Source organism: Malaclemys terrapin, chromosome 16, assembly GCF_027887155.1.
Source record: "Malaclemys terrapin pileata isolate rMalTer1 chromosome 16, rMalTer1.hap1, whole genome shotgun sequence".
Lineage (NCBI taxonomy): Eukaryota > Metazoa > Chordata > Testudines > Emydidae > Malaclemys > Malaclemys terrapin.
This window is the reverse complement of record NC_071520.1, coordinates 14,204,533-14,223,735: the sequence shown is the minus strand read 5'-3', so window position 1 is coordinate 14,223,735 and position 19,203 is coordinate 14,204,533. Positions and strand designations below refer to the sequence as shown.

Here is a 19,203-nt window from a genome sequence, read left to right as displayed (position 1 = left end):
CTCACATATCTGCTCTGACTGTTATCTCTTAACAGACAGTGAGGATCCCGGGACAGGGCCGGCTCCAGGGTTTTTGCCACCCCAAGCAGGCAAAAATTAAAAAAAAAAAAAAAGCCACGATCGTGATCGCGATCCGCGGCGGCAATTCGGCGGGAGGTCCTTTGCTCCGAGTGGGAGTGAGGAACCCTCCGCCGAATTGCCGCAGAATAGCTGGACGTGCCGCCCCTCTCCGGAGTGGCCGCCCCAGGCACCTGCTTGGTAAGCTGGTGCCTGGAGCCGGCCCTGCCCTGGGGGTATGGTAGGGGAGAGAGACCAAGAAGAGCTGTTTCCTTGCAGGCTGGGGAGGAACTGAAATACAAACACAAGAGACTCTCACCTGCTCTGGGGCTGCTTTACAAACTCAGAGCAGGGTCATGGAAAAGTCTGTTAAACCTCAGAACAACCCTGGGCCGGTTAATGGGTTGACAGTAAAATCATGGCAGACTCAGGGTGTCCAGACAAAACCAGCTGGAGCCCAGTGGCTGGGACTCAGATTCACTTTCAGAGTTTGGGAGTTCACTTGACACCGAACCGCGAAGGAAAAGATGGAAAGACCTGATGCCACCAGCACCAGACCCAACAAACTCCTGACTCCCTGCACAGGGACACAGTGAGCGTCACGCAGTCAAGTCTCTGGTATCGACAGACGATGTGTCACAGCCAGACCCCACCCTCTGCAGCCAGCGCAGCTTAGAGCTCAGACCCAGGCCAGAGAGGATGCGATTTGCTCAGGGGATGTTTCTGTCTCACTTCCCCATGTGGGTGTATCACTGTGAGACACTCCCCCGCTGCTATACCACACAGCACAGTAATAATCAGCCTCGTCCTCTGCCTGGACATTGGTGATGGTCAAATACCAAACGTTGCTGGAGCTCTCCTTGGACCCTGAGAATCGGTTGGGGACTCCAGAGCCCCTGCTCATGCTGCTATAGTAATAGAGCAGGTATCGCAGAGGGCTGCCAGGCGTCTGTTGCAGCCAGTTTTGGGGATAGCTCTGCACAGTGACCCCACTGCTCATGGAACAGGAGATTTTGACTGTCTGTCCAGGAGATGCGGTCATGGAGGGCGGTTGAGTCAGGACAGGCTGGGCGCTGGAGGCTGGGGATACAATGGTAAAAGGTGTTAGCTCTCAGAGAGACCCGATCCTGGTACCTCACCTTGCAGGGGACTGAACAGGATTCTTTTAGCCATTTCCCCTTTGCCTGTTCTCACCTGTGCATCACGTCCCCAGCAGGACAATGAGGGGAGCCCAGAGCATGGTGTGGTGATTTCAGTCTCCCGCAAGAAACAAAGGTGGTCACACTGAGAATGCCTGGCAGTATCTGCCCCTTGTACTGAACCTGCTAAATAAGCAGTATGCAAGCTCCACCCCTTATGCTAATTGCCTCTCCTCTGAGCAGCCATGTGACCACCCAGAGCTGGCCCCATGGGAGGAGATACCGAGTTTTAGTGACAAGCTCCTGGCTTATAAAGGCAGACCCCACAGCTGGCCCAGCCGTGTAGTAGAAGACTCATGCAGAGATACCTTAATGAGCCATATAATCATGTAGCTCTTTTCTTAATTAGCCCCACAGCTCTGATGATGCTTTAGATACCATTAGCACCCTGATGTACTCTTGTCACATGGTGTGTGACCCAAAGAACATAGCAGAACTGAGCTAGGCTGATGCACAGGGAAAACCCAGGGAGAAGCACCCACAATGGAGATTCACTCGTCACAATACCTAGACTCCCAGTTGCCCCACAGAGGATATATTGCCCCAGAGAGTCAAAAGAAAAACCTCAAGGATACCAGACTGTCACATCGGTGACACTAAGGAGGCAGAGAAAAGCAGGAGAAATAGCACAGAGAAGGACTCTACTGTACAGAAACACAAATAATTATCAACCCATAAACTTCTACAGAGAAACCTGTTTGTTCAGTGCATTTATCCCCTTTTTCTCTTCAGAAATCATCCACACAATTGTGGTTCCGATTTGTGTAACAAACACATTCTGTGACTGTGTCGCATCCCACAGGTCGCTCCTGAATGATGGGCTTTGCCTATCCCTTATTTGATTTGTTGTCTGTCTGGTCACCTGGTTTTACTTCTGCTCTTTGACGGAATGGTTGGACATTTAATAACGAGGAGGGGAGAAATCAAAGAGTTCAACACAACTCTGTGCAGAGTTGTACCCTGGACCATCGTGCCAATGCATTCGCAGGAGTGTTTGCGCCGTTTCTTTCTTCCAAGCCCCCGTCTCTCTCTCCCTCCCCACTAGAGATGTTCATGGAGAAGAAATTGAAAGGCGAATGAATCCCATCCAAGCACATAGATGGGGTTTGAGCCCAATGGAAGTTAATGAACATTGAAATGCAACATTTGCCCATTGCTCCCAGAAACAATGTATGGAGCAGGGCAACACACACCACACCAGCAGTGCTCTAGGGACCACGGAGGTCAATGGGCGGGATTCTATTGACGTCAGTGGGCGCTGGGTCAGGGCAGAGGAGAGCTCTACGGTGCCATGGCCTCTTGGATTTAGTAGGGAGTACAAGTGCTGAAGCCCTACTATGGGCCATAATCTAAATCCCCCAAATCGATGTGAGAGAGAGAGGAGGGAGTGGGGCACGGTCTCTATCCGTTCTGGTTCAGGCCCTGGGATGCTCCCCGCACACAAAGATCCTTTTCGGGCTCAAATGACTTTTATTCATATGAGGGGAAATGATAAAACGAGGATGAGAAGCACGAAGCGTCTCCTGGGAGAGCGGCCATCATGACTAGGGCTGCGATTCTGTACAGAGGTCACGGATTCTGTGACTTTCCGCGACCTCCGTGACTTTCGCAGCTGCAATGGCTGGTGTGGCTGATCCCAGGGCCACCAGAGCAGCCACCCTCGGGACCAGCTGCTCGGACGCCTCATGGCCAGCCGCACCAGGGGCTGCTGGAGCGGCCCCACGGCCAGCCTACCGGCCATTGCTCAGGCGGTCCCGGGGTGGTTGGCCCTGGGGAGCACCCAAGCAGTGGTCCTGGGGCTGCCCTGGGCCCAGCTGCACCAGCCATAGCTCGTGTGGCTGGCCCAGAGGGACAAATCCCAAACAGCAGTCCTAGGGCGGCTGGCCCCGAGGAGCGCCCAAGCAGCAGTCCCAGGAGTGGCCCCGGGGAGCACCTAAGCAGCGGTCCCTGGGGCCTCAGAGCAGGGGAGTCTGAGGGCAACCAGCCCCCATGGCCAGTGCAGGGGCTAGCCGTTGGCCCCCGGTCCCCCACAACAGCAGTGTCCTGTGGCCCCCCAGAGCAGCAGCGCCTGGGGCCCCAGGAGCCGCTAAGTTTTGGTCAGAGGTATTTATATAGTAAAAGTCATGGGCCATGAATTTTTCTTTATTGCCCATGCCCAGTCCGTGACTTTTACTAAAAATACCCGTGACTAAATCTTAGCCTCCATGAGCTGCCCCACAGTGCCCAGCACAGAGACGCCTGGTGTTTAGAGAGCCAGTGCGCAGAACGGTGAACGGGGAGGGGTCTCTCGCAGGGACTGATTCCGCTGATTGCTCTAGGAACCCATGGAAGGGGTAAGGTGGTTTCTATGGTTTCAAAGGCTGTGTCTAATGTTACCAGGGAATTGCCTGCTTCATTCCACAGCCATACCACAGCAGGTGGGAGATCAGAGAAAGAACATGAACCAAGCAGCAGGCAGGGCACAATTTGTCCCTGTCAGGGCCCAACAAGAATAAACCTGAGCTGCCTTTGATCTGTGAATTACCCGCCCTACTCCACAGAGAAGTTTGGTAAACAACTGGTGGAGAGAGATGAAAGCTGGTTTCCATGGGGATAAAATCTAGACAGGCGTGGGAAGATTTGGGGGCTCGTTAAAAATGCAGCCTCCACCCCACATCCTCTGACAGATGCCATGTGCCATGCAGGAATGAGGAGCACCCTCACTTCTAGAGGCTCCCGGCACTTGACGGTTGTTTGTGTCTCACTCTCCCATCTGGTTGTGTCACATAGTCTTCAGTGCTGTTCCCTGAGCAGGTGAGTCGAGCGTTTTGCTCTGGAGACACTGAAGGCGGCGGAGTCAGCACATACTGGGTGAGAGAACCTGAGACAGGAAGAGAAAACACTGGGTAAAATGGACTCAACATTGACTTTATCCCCAGTTAACATGATCTGCAGGGAGCCAGGGGAAAAACCAAACCCCTCAGAGCACCTGAGCAGTAAGTGAGCAGCGCGAGGAGCAGAGGGGCCCAGGCCATGGTGGGAATCCAGGCGAGCTCGGCTTCCTGAGGCAAACGGGTCTGTGGCTGGGACCCTCCGATTCTCTCTTAAACCCCCGGCGCTGGAGAACGGCCCCTTCATACTCTCTCCTGGGGGGAGTGAATGGGCAGTGCGTGGAGCAGCGCCCCCTGCTGATAGCAAGGGGTGGCTGAAATGTGTAAGGAGGAGCAGTCATTGTCTCATCGATTGCAGGCAGGAACCAAACTGTGCAGCCAGTGCAGAGCCCAGGCTGGAGGGGATGAAGACAGGGGAGGTTTTTGTCTCAGTTCCCCATCTGGCTGGATCACTGTGATTCACACTACCAGGCCACACAGCACAGTAATAGTCAGCCTCATCCTCTGCCTGGACACCGGTGATGGTCAGGGCAGCGTTGTTACCGGATATGGACCCAGAGAACCGGGCAGGGATCCCGGAGGGTCTGCTATTGGTGTTGTATATAAGCTGCCGAGGAGCAGAGCCTGGTTTCTGCTGGAACCAGGCTGGATAGTTGCTGGTGGTGACGGCTCCAGAGCTCAGGCTGCAGGACAGAGTGACAGCCCCTCCTGGGGTCACCGACATCGAGGGCTCCTGAGTCACCACGGGCTGCGAACTGACCCCTGAAATCAACATTACAAACACACTCAGCACAAGGACTCTGGATCCTCACAGACAAACCTCCTCACCTGCAAGTGTCCTTCATATTTTTGTCACTGAATCAAACAATTCCCTCACCTGAGCAGTACGTGAGCAGCGTGAGGAGCAGAGGGTCCCAGGCCATGGTGGGGAATCCAGACGAGCTCGGCTTCCTGAGGCAAACGGGTCTGTGGCTGGGACCCTCCGATTCTCTCTTAAATCCCCAGTGCTGGAGAACGGCCCCTTCATGCAAATCTGCCGGATACTGTTGGCATCTCATATCGAAGCTGAGCCCTGCAGATTGCCTGGGCAGAATCGCTCTCTAAGGTGCCATATGACAGAAGTAAGAAAGGCCCCTCTGCTTTATCATTTGCTAAGGGGAAGCCAATGTGATCCCAGTGTAGAGAGCTCCAGCTGGGACATGTGCTGTCGTCACTCATTTACCTGCATGGCGCACATGGATTATGATGGGATTTCATAACCACCCCCTCCCCCACACGCACACACATTGGCACTGAATTACCAGGGAGCGTTTCTGGTCCCAGTAACCCTGGGTAAAGCGTCACATCCCTCTCCTGCGTGTCCTGTGGGGATGCCCTGGACTGACTGGTGCAGACTCTAGGGCACAGGATACAGCTCTGGTGACTGACACCTGGGGAAGGAGGTGGAGATGGGACCGGAGGAGGGAAGTTGGTGGGGTCCCATCTGGAACAACTCTTGCTGGGAGCTCGTGTTCCTGCTCTGATCTCTGTTCAGATCCCAGCAGAGGGATAGGTCAGTGTCACCACTGAGAATGACACGTGCAGGGTCCCAGGAGAACTTTGAATTAAACTGTTCCTGCAAAAGTCACTTGGCTTTTAGCTTCGTACCCACTCTGGGCACATGCCCCATCTGCACCCGCTTGCCTGCTGCTCACCCCTGTCTGCCCCTTTCCCCAAACCAGGAAGGAGGTGAGGGGGGTGCCTGGAATCTGAAGCAGGTTGGGGAGGGGACGGATCTTGGAGTGCAGAGGGCAGGAGGGATGCCTGAGGCTGTTTTCACTCTATTGCAAATGGGAGATTTCTTTGTATAGATAAAAAACACACCCGAGAACCCCAGAGAGGCCTGTGTATCCCAGCTGTTGGTAGCCTTCTGCTCCTCTCGCCTGGATAATGGACATTATGGATGAAGAGCTCCCCCTGGTGGGGAAGGTCACATTTACAGCGGTTCCAAGCAGTCACTCTAAGCTGCAGAACTCAGCGCTTTATAAGAATTGTCTCTAGCCCCAACGCTGTGTTGTGTGACCAGGATCTCTAGTCCCCTGGGATCTGGGCTCCTGGCAATTTATAACCCTGCTTGGGGAGCACAGGCCGGTGCTCAGGGCCTGACAGCTGCCCTCACTGCCGAGCTTTGGCATGGGAAGAAGGAAAATTCTGCCTGATTCTACAATGATCAGCCGGGGAACCCAAGGGCTGAAGCAGCTGATGGCACCATTCCCTTCCCTCCAGAACTCCTCCCTTCCTGGTGAAACCTGCATTCTACTGGGCTCTGGGCCTCCCTCCACACTGCACATCAGACAGCCAGGGGCGCTTTCAAAGGGGGTTTGGGCCATGCTTTGCTTCTTCCTGCTGGTTAACACGGGGCTGAAAGGTTTGCAGCTAAGCCCAGACCCGACTCCCTGAGCTACAGGAGAATGGACCTGTGTTAGCACCGCGGGGCCTGTGACACAGCGGGAAAGTTAGCTGGGAAATTCCCAGGTCTCACGGGCAGCGTTTGTGCCACCAGGGTTAGGAGTGGGGGGTCTGTGACCCAAGATGGTCTTGAACTGTGTCCTCAGCTTTCTTATGCCCTGCTGCCCCCGTGTGTGTGTCTCTGAGGGCTGGGCCAGGACTGGGGGCCAGAGACCCTGATCAGTTCCCAGAATCCCTGGTTCTCCCTTTTGGCAAAGAATAAATGGGATTTTGACATAATTTATTATCTGATACATCCTATAACTGGACACTTTATCCAGGAGTGGAAACAGCAACGCACTAAGTCATCTGATAGGTTTTTCATTTATCTTCCAGGCCATTCAAGGTGTGTCCAGCAGGTGGGGTAACACAGAGGAACTGGGTTAGGGGAGATGTGTCTCTTTACTGAAGGAGCATGTGGCCGTCTGCTCCCAGTTTGACCAGGTAGTGGTGAGTCTGTAACACTGGGATCGATATAGGGTGACCAAATGTCCCGATTTTATAGGGACAGTCCTGATATTTGGGCCTTTTTCTTATATAGGATCCTATTACCCCCCACCCCCATCCCGATTTTTCACACTTGCTGTCTGGTCACCCTAGATCGATAGGGCAGCAAAAGCTGCTCCTGCTAGAAAGATGGAGCAGAGAGCATAACAGTGGCTGACATCTCCCCCAGGGCGAGTAAATGGGGAGTGGTGGAGCAGCGCCCCCTGCTGATGGCAATGGGTGGTTGAAATTCCTAAGAAGGAGCAATCAGTGTCTCATGTATTGAAGGGAGGAATCAAACTGTGCAGCCAGTGCAGAGCCCAGCTGGAGGGGATGAAGACAGGGGAGGTTTTTGTCTCAGTTCCCCATCTGGCTGGATCACTGTGATACGCATTACTAGCTAAAACAATACAGTAATAGTCAGCCTCATCCTCTGCCTGGACACCGGTGATGGTCAGGGCAGCGTTGTTACCGGATATGGACCCAGAGAACCGGGCAGGGATCCCGGAGGGTCTGCTATTGGTGCTGTATATAAGTGTCCGAGGAGCAGAGCCTGGTTTCTGCTGGTACCAGGCTGGATAGTTGCCGGTGGTGACGGCTCCAGTGCTCAGGCTGCAGGACAGAGTGACAGCCCCTCCTGGGGTCACCGACATCGAGGGCTCCTGAATCACCACGGGCTGCGAACTGACCCCTGAAATCAACATTACAAACACACTCAGCACAAGGACTCCGGATCCTCACAGACAAACCTCCTCACCTGCAAGTTCCTTTAATGTTTTTGTCACTGAAGCAAACAATTCCCTCACCTGAGCAGTAACTGAGCAGCGTGAGGAGCAGAGGGGCCCAGGCCATGGTGGGGAATGCAAACGAGCTCGGCTTCCTGAGGCAAACGAGTCTGTGGCCGGGACCCTCTGATTCTCTCTTAAACCCCCAGCGCTGGAGAACGGCCCCTTCATGCAAATCTGCCTGATACTGGTGGTTTCTCATATTGAAGCTGAGCCCTGCAGATTTGCTGGGCAGAATCACTCTCTAAGATTCTCTATGACAGAAGGAAGAAAGGCCCCTCTGGTTTATCATTTGCTCCGAGGAAGCCAATGTGATCCCAGTGCGGAGAGCTCCGACTCGGAAATGTGCCGTCACTCATTTACCTGCACGAAGCACATGGATTATGATGGGATTTCATAACTCCCTGCCCCCCCCCCACACACACACACACATGCTCACTGGCACTGAATCAGCAGGGAGCGTTTGTGGTTCCATTAACCCTGGCTAAAGCCATTGTGGCCCCACACTCCTATTCTTCATTGTAATATTATTATGATACAAGTATGGCATAATTATGATGTATTTTGTGCAAGATAAGGCATATGCGATATCATTGAAAGGGTTCAAGTATCAGGGGGTAGCCATGTTAGTCTGTATCTACAAAAACAACAAGGAGTCTGGTGGCACCTTAAAGACTAACAGATTTATTTGGGCATAAGCTTTCGTGGGTAAAAACCTCACTTCTTCAGATACATAGCTATGGGTCCGAAGAAGTGAGGTTTTTACCCACGAAAGCTTATGCCCAAATAAATCTGTTAGTCTTTAAGGTGCCACCAGACTCCTTGTTGTTATTGAAAGGGTTGTGATTTACTGAATGTGATTATCCTACTTGTATGCATGTATCATTTTTGTATCTGAAGTTAGGAATATTGGCTATATATCTGTATTACAAATATGTTTACACCTGGGGAATGCCCACTAGGAAAAATGTAATCAGTCTCGATGGCTGGCTGGGAAGGGCCATTAGGGAGAACAGTAGCTGATTGCTCACTGGGGAACCTTCCTGAGGACACTAAACAGCCTCTGACTCATGGCTGCTATGACACTATGGGGTCATGTGACTAAGTCACCTGGTACTGGACTCCATCTTGGAATACCAGTGTTTGTCCACTGCAAGGTGTGGGAACTAAAGTTGGAGACAAAGGATTCCTGCCACATTCAAAAGCTATTCAAGGTAGGGGAGTGACATCATTGTGGTTCTTCTCTGACTCCCCACCCAAGGAGACTGCTGGAAACACCGGAGGAACAGAGCCTGGACTAGGGGAGAAGGGCTGAACCCAGGCTAGAGGGATTTCTAGCCTATGAAAGGAATATCTGGGATTTGAAGCTGCAAGCAAGTGCAGCTTGCCCTCACGAATCTCTGCAAACTGCCTAAATCAACAGTTAGGGTGAGAATTTGCTACTCAGATACAATCTCTTTAGTATATTAAGCTTAGATTGTGTGTTTGTTTTATTTGCTAGGTAATCTGCTTTGATCTGTTTGCTATCCCTCAATCACTTAAAATCTATCTTTTGTAGTTAATAAATTTATTTTTGCTTTGTCTAAAATCAGTGTGTGGAAATTATAACTTGAGGCAGAAAGCTGCTGCAGATCTCCCTCCACATTGAGGGAGGGGGGATTTCATGAGCTTATGCTGTACAGTTCTCTGAGCAACGCAAGACAGTATAATTTTGGGTTTACCCTCCAAAGGGGGGTGTGCACTTGAGTAACTGGGCAGTTCCTTAGCTGAGCCTTCCCATGCAGAGCTGATCTCAGCAGCTGTGTGTAGCTGAAGCGGGGTGTGTCTCTACCTGTATGTGTGCTGGAGGGGGCTTGAGAGCCTGTCACACCAGTACAGTGTAAAGGGAGCCCAGGCTGGGGGGTCAGGCTGGCTCAGTGGTACCCCAGTTGCAGGTGGCACCCGGGGGGAACCTGTCACATCCTTCTCCCGCATGCCCTGGACTGACTGGTGCAGACTCTAGGGCACAGGATACAGCTCTGATGACTGACACCTGGGGAAGGAGGTGGAGATGGGACCGGAGGAGGGAAGTTGGTGGGGTCCCAGCTGGAACAACTCTTGCTGGGAGCTCGTGTTCCTGCTCTGATCTCTGATCAGATCCCAGCAGAGGGACAGGTCAGTGTCACCTCCGAGAATGACACGTGCTGGGTCCCAGGAGAACTTTGAATTAAACTGTTCCTGCAAAGGTCACTTGGCTTTTAGCTTTGTACCCGCTCTGGGCACATGCCCCATCTGCACTGGCCTGCCTGCTGCTCACCCCCATCTGCCCCTTTCCCCAAACCAGGAAGGAGGGAGGTTGCCCAGAATCTGAAGCAGGTTGGGGAGGGGACAGACGCTGGAGTGCAGAGGGTAGGGGGGATGAGTGAGGCTGGTTTCACTCTATTGCAAAGAGGAGATTTTTTTGTATAGGACACAGGTGAACATGCCTGAGAAGCCCAGAGAGGCCTCTGTATCCCAGCTATTGGTAGCCTTGTGCTCCTCGGGCCTGCACAATGGACATTGTAGATGAAGAGCTCCCCCTGGTGGGGAAGGTCACATTTACAGCAGTCCCCAGCGTTCACTCTAAGCTGCAGAACTCAGCACTTTATAAGAATTATCTCTAACCCCAATGCTGCGTTGTGTGACCAGGATCTCTAGTCCCCTGGGATCTGGGCTCCTGGCAATTTATAACCCTGCTTGGGGAGCACAGGCCTGGTAACTGCCCTCACTGCCGAGCCTTGGCATGGGAAGAAGGAAAATTTTGCCTGATTCTACAATGATCAGCCTGGGAACCCAAGGGCTGAAGCAGCTGATGGCACCATTTCCTTCCCTCCTGAACTCCTCCCTTCCTGGTGAAACCTGCATTCTACTGGGTTCTGGGCCTCCCTCCACACTGCACAGCAGACAGCCAGGGGCGCTTTCAAAGGGGGTTTGGGCCCTGCTTTGCTTCTTCCTGCTGGTTAACACGGGGCTGAAAGGTTTGCAGCTAAACCCAGGCCCGACTCCCTGAGCTACGGGAGAATGGATCTGTGTTAGTACTGAATGGCCTGTGACACAGCGGGAAAGTTAGCGGGAAATTCCCAGGTCTCACAGGCAATGTTTGTGCCACCAGGGTTAAGAGTGGTGGTCTGTGACCCGAGATAGTCTTGACCTGTGTCCTCAGCTTCCTTATGGCATGCTGCCCCCGTGTGTGTGTCTCTGAGGGCTGGTCCAGGACTGGGGGCCAGAAACCCTGAACAGTCCCCAGAGTCCCTTGGTGTAACTTTTGGCTAAGAATAAATAAGATTTTGCTGTATTCTATTGTCTGATATGTACTACACCTCTACCTCGATATAAAACTGTCCGCGTGAGCCAAAAAATCTTACCGCATTATAGGTGAAACCGTGTTATATCGAACTTGCTTTGATCCGCCAGAGTGCGCAGCCCCGCCCCCCCACCCCCCCGGAGCGCTGCTTTACCGCGTTATATCCAAATTCGTGTTATATCGGGTCGCGTTATATCGAGGTAGCGGTGTATAACTGGACACTTCATACAGGCATAGGAATGGCGATGCACTAAATGATCTCATCGGTCTTTCCTCTCACTTTCAGACCATTCAAGGTATTCTCTGGCTGGTGGGGTGACAAGTAAACTGGGTTAGGGGAGACGTGTCCCTTTACCCAAGGAGCATGTGGCCGTCTGCTCCCAGCTTGACCCAGGCAGTGGTGGGTCTGTGACACACGGATCTATCAGGCAGAAAAGCTGCTCCCGCTAGAGAGACGGAGCAAAGAGCATAAGAGCGGCTGATCTCTCCCCCGGGGGAGTGAATGGGGAGTGGTGGAGCAGCGCCCCCTGCTGATGGCACAAGGGGTGGCTGAAATTCCTAAGGAGGAGCAATTCTTGTCTCATATATAGGGCACTACCAAATTCACAGTCATGGGATTTTAAAAATCATAAATTCACTGATTTGAATCTGAAATGTCACAGTGTTGTAATTGTAGGAGTCCCGCCCCAAAAAGGAGTTGTGTGGAAGGAGGGTTTGCAAGGTTATCGTAGAGCGGGTTGCGATACTGCTACCCTTACTTCTGCCCTGCGGCTGGCGGCGGTGCTGCCTTCAGAGCTGGGCAGTAGGAGAGCAGCGGCTGTTGCCCGGGAGCCCAGCTGTGAAGACGGAGCCGCTGCCACCAGCAGCAGAAGGAAGGATGGCCTAGTATGGTATTGCCACCCTTACTTCTGTGCTGCTGCCTGCAGAGGTGGGCCCTCAGCCAGCATCCGCCACTCTCCGGCCACCCGGCTCTGAAGGCAGCAGCACAGAAGTGAGGGTGGCAGGGGATGGAATTGCCACCTATGCTCTGCACTGCTGGTGGGAGGGTGCTTCTTTCAGAGCTGGGCACCCGGCCAACAGCTGCTGCTCTCCGGCCACTCAGCTCTGAAGGCAGCGCAGAAGTCAGAGTGGCAATACCCCGACCCCCCCAAAGTAACCTTGTGAGCCCCCCTGCATCTCCCTTTTGAGTCAGGACCCCCAATATGAGAAACGCTGGTCTCCGCTGTGAAATCTGTATAGTATAAGGTAAAAGCACACAAGAGACCAGATTTCATAGGGGCAAGACCAGATTTTCACAGTCCACGATCCATTTATCATGGCCGTCAATTTAGTAGGGCCCTACTCATATTGCAGGCAGGAACCAAACTGTGCAGCCAGTGCAGAGGCCAGGCTGGAGGGGAGGAAGACTGGGGAGGTTTTTGTCTCAGTTCCCCATCTGGCTGGATCACTATGATTCACACTACCAGTCCACAGAATACAGTAATAGTCAGCCTCATCCTCTGCCTGGACACCGGTGATGGTCAGGGCAGCGTTGTTACCGGATATGGACCCAGAGAACCGGGCAGGGATCCCGGAGGGTCTGCTAATGGTGCTGTATATAAGTGTCCGAGGAGCAGAGCCTGGTTTCTGCTGGAACCAGGCTGGATAGCTGCCGGTGGTGATGGCTCCAGGGCTCAGGCTGCAGGACAGAGTGACAGCCCCTCCTGGGGTCACCGACATCGAGGGCTCCTGAGTCACCACGGGCTGCGAACTGACCCCTGAAATCAACATTACAACACACTCAGCACAAGGACTCTGGATCCTCACAGACAAACCTCCTCACCTGCAAGTGTCCTTCATATTTTTGCACTGAAGAAACAATTCCCTCACCTGAGGAATACGTGAGCAGTGTGAGGAGCAGAGGGGCCCAGGCCATGGTGGGAATCCAGACGAGCTCGGCTTCCTGAGGCAAACGAGTCTCTGGGTGGGAGAATCCCTCCGATTCTCTCTTAAACCCCCAGCACTGGAGAACGGCCCCTTCATGCAAATCTGTTCCCTGCTGACTGGCTGCTGCTGCCAGCACCTCCCTCCTCCTTGGAGTCAGCCTCACTGGGCCAAATCCAGCGGGGGGCAGAAGGGGATGTCAGTTCCATGTGGGTACAGCTAGGGGTGCTCAGCTCTGAATTTGGCCTTTACTCTGTGAACAGCCGTTACGGGGCTGCTGGGAGGGGTTGTTAGCGTCATGTTAGCGCAGCACGTCTGACGTGTAGAGAGCAATGGACGAGCTTTGCATCGCTGGGCACACAGATATTTTCTATCACATGCACATGGAAAGGGGTCACTGCCGCCACCACTGCAGTGCAACCGGGCCACCGTCCCCCATGCTGCCCCTCACACGTGGACACGCGCCCTGGGAACACCCCAGAACTAGCTCATTCCCCTCCTGCCACCCTCCCTCCAGCTTCCCTTTGCCGTGATGCCTAGAAACAAACTGACAGCAGTGAGGTCATGGGTGTGCTGAGACCCTTCCCATTCTGCTGCCAGGATTGTCTCATTGCTGTCTTCTGCCACCCACAGGACCATCTCTGTGTTCTGTGTTTGTACAGAGCCCAGCACAACGGGGACCTGGGCCATGACCTGTCCTCCCAGGGGGCTACAGAAATACAGATACATAATCATCACAGTGATGCAGCTGCCTCTGATGGACATTCCTGGGTCAGATTTTGCAGAGATGTTCAGCATTAAATGTAATCTCCGTTAAATTACATACAAGTAAAAAAACACTTTGCAAATACATATCCGCAATTACAATGAGAAGTAGTTCATAATTCTGCAACCTAAATCAGTACAATTGGGTGCCTCGGACCTGTTGTTTCTCCTCCTTCCCCATCACTCGGTCTGAATGAGGGATCTGAAAGGACGCAGCTGTTCAAACACCACGGTCTGTGCACCAGGCTCTTGAAGACAAATGTGTGTTAAATCGTTACTTTAATCCCTAGAAACTATTCACAATACAGACTGGTGCCCAGTCAGAACTGAACCACATCACCCATCTGCAGAAGAGTACATGGGGAATATCCAGGTGTATCTCAAATCACATTTTATTCTCTCCAGTCTCTGGAGTTCAAGGAGAGAAGTTCCCAGCTGCACGCAGCTCAGGGTTACCCTTATAAAGGAGGTTGCCTTCAGACTCCCCTGGTGTTCTAATATTTTGCATCAAAGGACATCAAGGGCCCAGGCACCCCCTATAGCTCATCAGACAGGGCAGGGTCCAGGGTGGGAGGGGGTGTGCAGAGGAAGGTTCTTTCTACTCAGTGGGTCTCAATGAGGCTTTGGTCTCCGTTAACACAATCATTGGCAGGCTCACGCTTTCCTAACGTGGCCTGGACCTTGTTATTTCAAAAGAAACTGAACCACGTTTGCTTCAGGTGTAAAAGGCTCCTCTCAGCCCCAGACACCATGTGCTGCCTTGCTCTGCCTTTGATATTTGTAAGGGGCTTTTCCCCATGGGATCTAAGGCTATCTGAACTCTGGCCTGTATGGTTCATACCCCCACACTTAGTAGCTCTGTATTGGCTGAGGGGTGAATTAACCCCCTTGTGCCTTGTTTAATTTGATCATTCAACAGGCTCACCCCTTCCTAATTTCACCAATTCTTGACATGCTGATGGAACGGTTGTTTCCAGACTTGTCTGGGTTTACGTGTATATATAAATCCCACCGTTACACTGAGAAGTGGTTCATAAATCTACAACATAAGTCAATACATCCACGTTCCGTCAACCCTCTGTCTCATCCCTCCCCCACCCAGTGTGTCTGCAGGAGGGGTTTGAACAGATGCAGCTCTCTGATCACCACAGCCTGTTGCACACACCCTGGAAGGTAAATGTGTATTAAACAGTTACTGTATTTCAGTACCAACAGTTCACAAGTGCAGGGAGACAGCGCCCTCTTGTGCCCAGAGTCATAGCTGCACCATGTTGCTATACTGCCCTACAGCACCTGGGGAAAATCCAGCTGCTTCTCGCATCCCATTGAATTCTCTCCAATCTCTGGAGTTGAAGGAGAGATTCATGACAGGTCCCAGCTACATCCAGCCCAGTTTGCCATTTGTGAGTGTGGCTGTGTGTTATTGTGTCCCTCCAACTCACCTCCTGGGCTAACCCCTGTGACTCCTCAGATACACATACAGCAGGCCTGGGGCGAGTGGTGGGGTTGATCTCAATGTGGCTTCTGTGATTTGTTTCCCCTGGTCATTTTGCAGGCTCAGTGTTTCCTACCGGGGCTGTTTGTATCATGGCCAGATCCGTCCCTTTCCTACCCTGGCTCTGCTTGTGTGTGCAATGCCTGGGCTCTGGGAATCACTGCCCCCCCCCCCCCCCGCAGACTGTGAGTTTCATTGAAGAATGAGCTGGACACAAACTACCTCCTCTCACAGCATGGATCTGGGAACTGGATTTTGGAACGTTTCCTTTAGGATTATAACTGAATCTCATTGCTGCAGGAGCACCTCATTGCCGGGCTCAAATACTGGTTCCATTGAAAGAAATGAGACAAAGACTTATGTATTATGGACACTCACTGATATTATGCTTTAAAGCCTGTGACTATAAGGTGTTTAAACCAGACATGGCAGGAGCGGTTGATAAACAGCGTATCTCCAAACAGAGGAAAGAGACCAACAAACCAACCAGCTGTGGCCAGCTTCAAGAGGCTATCCATTGGTATCAGAGGTTTGCAGGAAGAGACATTTTGCATTGTAAAAGTCACTAGTGGCAGGTTTTAGATATATGATATATGCATCCGAAGAAGTGGGCTGTAGCCCACGAAAGCTTAGGCTCTAATAAATTTGTTAGTCTCTAAGGTGCCACAAGTACTCCTGTTCTTCTTTTTACTAGTGGCAGGGTTAGGGGAGGCAGCATGCAGCCTACACCAGATGGCTCCGTGTCCATACCCAGCAGGGAACAGGAACTTTATCTGGGATACATGTCAGACTCCAGCCCTGGCAAAGAAAAGTGCAGCAGGAATTCCACACTCTAGTGCTGAGGCACCACCTAGTGCCTGGGCTCCCAGGGACGTTCTTGGGAAACTTTCATTTGCTCCTTCTTTAGAATCCCTGTCAAATACAGGAGCCCCAGGGACACAATTCTCTCCTTTACCCCCAGGGAACCTGTCATCAGGCCAGGCTACTTCCCACACTCCAAAGCAGGCGCTGCCACACCCAGCCCTTGACAAGGAGGATTATTTTCCTTAGCAGAAGTTAGCAAACAAACAGAAAAACAGTCTTTTAACTCATTCCCTAGCCACAGGCTTCAGGGCCACCCTGCCAGGGTCTCTGACTCTCCTGTTCCTAGCAGCTTCCTCAGTTCACTCAGCTCTGCTCCCGTCCAGGAGCAGCTGCCCCAGAGCTGCTTCTCTGAGCCCAGGCCCCCTGCTCCAGGGACCCATCACAGACACTAGCTCTACTCCACAGTGACTTTCCCTCCCACCAGCACAGCCTGTCTCAGCTCATTACCCACTGTCAGCCCTTTATAGGCCCAGCTGTAGCCCAGCCCTCTTTGATTGGCTGGATTGGTCCCACCTGCTCTGAGTAAACTGGAGCTGAGACAAGAGCAGTGTGTTCAAGCAGTGTCAGTCCCTGGCTTTGGTGGAAACCAGGGTCATTTTCCAACACGACCGTCACTTTTGTGAGTCTAAAACTCCCATCTTGGTGGGATCTAGGTGGTCCCACATAACACCCTGACCCCTCACCAAAAAACTGAACCCCCAAACAAACCCAGTAGTGTCCTGTCTGCTCCGTGCACTCCCTTCCCCATGTTAACAGCTCTAGCGATTAGCAAATCACCCATGGGTTCGTAGCTTTGCCGTTGACTCATTGCAGGACCCCGAATGAATCAAAACCCCTCCATGACTCACTCTCCCATCTGTGAGGTGGGGGTGATGGGTTTTAGGGATGGGTGAGCTTCATGGAGTTCAAAGATTTGCAAACTACAGACAGACACCTTGTCAGGGTTCACAAACGAGTCTGAGTTTGGGAATCTTTCCCCCTGATGGAATCTTATTCCTAGGGTATTTCCAGCTGTTTTCCAATGCTTTCATGCACAGAAGGCAGCCTGTGCAATGAATTAGGGACAGAAGAATCCCCTAACCACTAGCCTGGGACTGTGACTACCCGGTATTCTGTATAGACCATTCATTCAGTCATTAGATATTTCTTCTCCGTCTCTCCGCTCTTCCCCTCACAGTTCCTCCGCTGCAGGGCATTAACACTGTCATTTTATGGAAGGGGCCAAATTTTCAAGCTCGTGATATTTGAGTAGGATTAAAATTACAGCACTTGTGCTTGCCCGTCTCTTGTATTTACCCTTCGCCCCAGGGGGCTGGGAGGCCGCACTGATGTTTGTCAAGTGCATTGAGACACTAGAGTGACAGATGCTGCGGAAGGGCAGATGTGCCTGTGAGTGAAGAGGGACTGGGGAAGAGTTGTTCCTCCTGCTGAGAGACAGAGAGGATGGATGGGGGAGGGAAGGGCTTTCCTTCGCTCAGCAGCCGAAATTCCTAGCAAAGAGCGATCACTTGTGTAATTTGCTCCAGAAGACCCCAGGTTCTGCAACCTGAACACTCCTTAACAGGGCACAGGCTGAGGTTTTTGTCTCAATTCCCCATCTCCCTGCATCACTGTGGTTACTGCCAGGTGCTACCACTGCCAAAACCTCCAGCACAGTAATAATCAGCCTCGTCCTCTGCCTGGACCCCGGAGATGGTTAAGTAGCCGGTTGTATTAGAGGCGTCTTTAGAACCAACAAACTGACTGGGGACCCCAGAGCCTTGGTACTTGTCAGAGTCAGTGTTGTACCTCAGAAGGTATCTTGGGCTGTTCCCATCTTTCTGCTGGTACCTGGCGACACTTCCAAATGTGGATCCACTGCTAAGGGCACAGGAGAGTTTAACTGTGTTGCCAATGGACACTGACACTGGGGGCGGCTGAGTCAGAGTAACCTGGGAGAGGGAACCTGGAAAGAAAGAGAAACTGCTGCATGATCGTCATGGCTTGGAGTTAACGCCTGCACATTTCCTGCTGAGCCAGGAGTCTGGGAATCAGGAATATGGAGAAATTCAGTGAAACGCTCCCCCTTACCAGAGCAGTAAGTGAGCAGCGTGAGGAGCAGAGGGGCCCAGGCCATGGTGGATCCAGACGAGCTCGGCTTCCTGAGATAAGCGGGTCTCTGGCTGGGACCCTCCGATTCTCTCTTAAACCCCCAACGCTGGAGAACGGCCCCTTCATGCAAATCTGCTCCCTGCTCACTGGCTGCTGCTGTAGAGTTTGTGTGCACCAGTGAGATTCTCATTCGCGTTCTCTGCCTCCGCGCTGCAAACACCTCCTGATCTGAGTTTGTCCTTCCTCCTATTGGTCACTGCTGGCTAGTTACCTTCTGTTAAGCCCCTTTGAGTCCTGGGTTCTTTTCAGCCCTCTCCCTCTACAAACAGGCCAGGGAGGTCTCTTAGTAGCAGGGCCGGCTCCAGGCACCAGCTTAACAAGCACGTGCTTGGGGCGGCCAAGAGAGAGGGGCGGCACGTGCGGCAATTCGGGGGCGGCAGGTCCCTCACTCCCTCTGGAGCCAATCGTGGCTTTTTTTTTTTTGCTTGGGGCGGCAGAAATGCTGGAGCCGGCCCTGCTTCATAGGCTGACCCTGCGCTTGTTCATCTGACCTTGTATTTCAATGTCTAGCTCCACTGCTGGGCACACTCCTGTCTCTCCATGGAGAGCAGGGGGAGCTTTGGGACACAGCCACCAACACTCCTGCTTTGGCTAGGACAGCCCCGGCCTTTCCTGCAGCGGGACACTGACTCTGCAGCTAGCAGATGAACTTTTCTATTGAGGTTCTTATACCGCACCCATCACTGCGGTACCTGAGCACTGAGACTGGCCCACGGGGAACTGGACATGGCCACAGGCCAATGGCTTGCTGGATTGCAGGGGCCAGGAGGAACAGAGACCTTGGAGAAACTAATGAACT

The 19,203-nt window shown here is 52.6% G+C and overlaps 2 protein-coding genes and 1 gene segment (V, D, J or C); all 3 read right to left on the bottom strand.

Moving 5' to 3' along the window:
• Nucleotides 1–736: 736 nt before the first annotated feature.
• Nucleotides 737–5,068, bottom strand: LOC128824851 (immunoglobulin lambda-1 light chain-like). Its single transcript, XM_054006730.1, has 3 exons — nucleotides 5,004–5,068; nucleotides 4,493–4,888; nucleotides 737–1,137 (listed from the first exon to the last, which is right to left on the bottom strand). The coding sequence occupies exons 1-3, from the start codon at nucleotides 5,047–5,049 to the stop codon at nucleotides 737–739; spliced, it is 843 nt and encodes a 280-aa protein (XP_053862705.1). The 5' UTR covers nucleotides 5,050–5,068.
• A 2,306-nt stretch (nucleotides 5,069–7,374) lies between these two features.
• Nucleotides 7,375–13,130, bottom strand: LOC128824850 (immunoglobulin lambda-1 light chain-like). Its single transcript, XM_054006729.1, has 3 exons — nucleotides 13,076–13,130; nucleotides 12,665–12,963; nucleotides 7,375–7,776 (listed from the first exon to the last, which is right to left on the bottom strand). The coding sequence occupies exons 1-3, from the start codon at nucleotides 13,119–13,121 to the stop codon at nucleotides 7,375–7,377; spliced, it is 747 nt and encodes a 248-aa protein (XP_053862704.1). The 5' UTR covers nucleotides 13,122–13,130.
• Nucleotides 13,131–17,869: 4,739 nt separating this feature from the next.
• Nucleotides 17,870–18,369, bottom strand: LOC128824849 (immunoglobulin lambda variable 5-39-like). The segment is given in 2 exon segments: nucleotides 17,870–18,198; nucleotides 18,324–18,369. Coding segments are annotated over 2 exon segments (375 nt in total).
• Between the last annotated feature and the right edge of the window lie 834 nt (nucleotides 18,370–19,203).

Coding starts and splice junctions, on each gene's coding strand:
- LOC128824851 (XM_054006730.1), bottom strand. CDS start 5,049: ATGGCCTGGGACCCTCTGCTCCTCACGCTGCTCACGTACTGCTCAG. Junction 4,889..5,003: donor GCTGCTCACGTACTGCTCAG/GTGAGGGAATTG, acceptor TGTTGATTTCAG/GGGTCAGTTCGCAGCCCGTG. Junction 1,138..4,492: donor TGCACTGGCTGCACAGTTTG/GTTCCTGCCTGC, acceptor TTGTATCCCCAG/CCTCCAGCGCCCAGCCTGTC.
- LOC128824850 (XM_054006729.1), bottom strand. CDS start 13,121: ATGGCCTGGGCCCCTCTGCTCCTCACACTGCTCACGTATTCCTCAG. Junction 12,964..13,075: donor ACTGCTCACGTATTCCTCAG/GTGAGGGAATTG, acceptor TGTTGATTTCAG/GGGTCAGTTCGCAGCCCGTG. Junction 7,777..12,664: donor GTATTCTGTGGACTGGTAGT/GTGAATCATAGT, acceptor GTCAGTTCGCAG/CCCGTGGTGATTCAGGAGCC.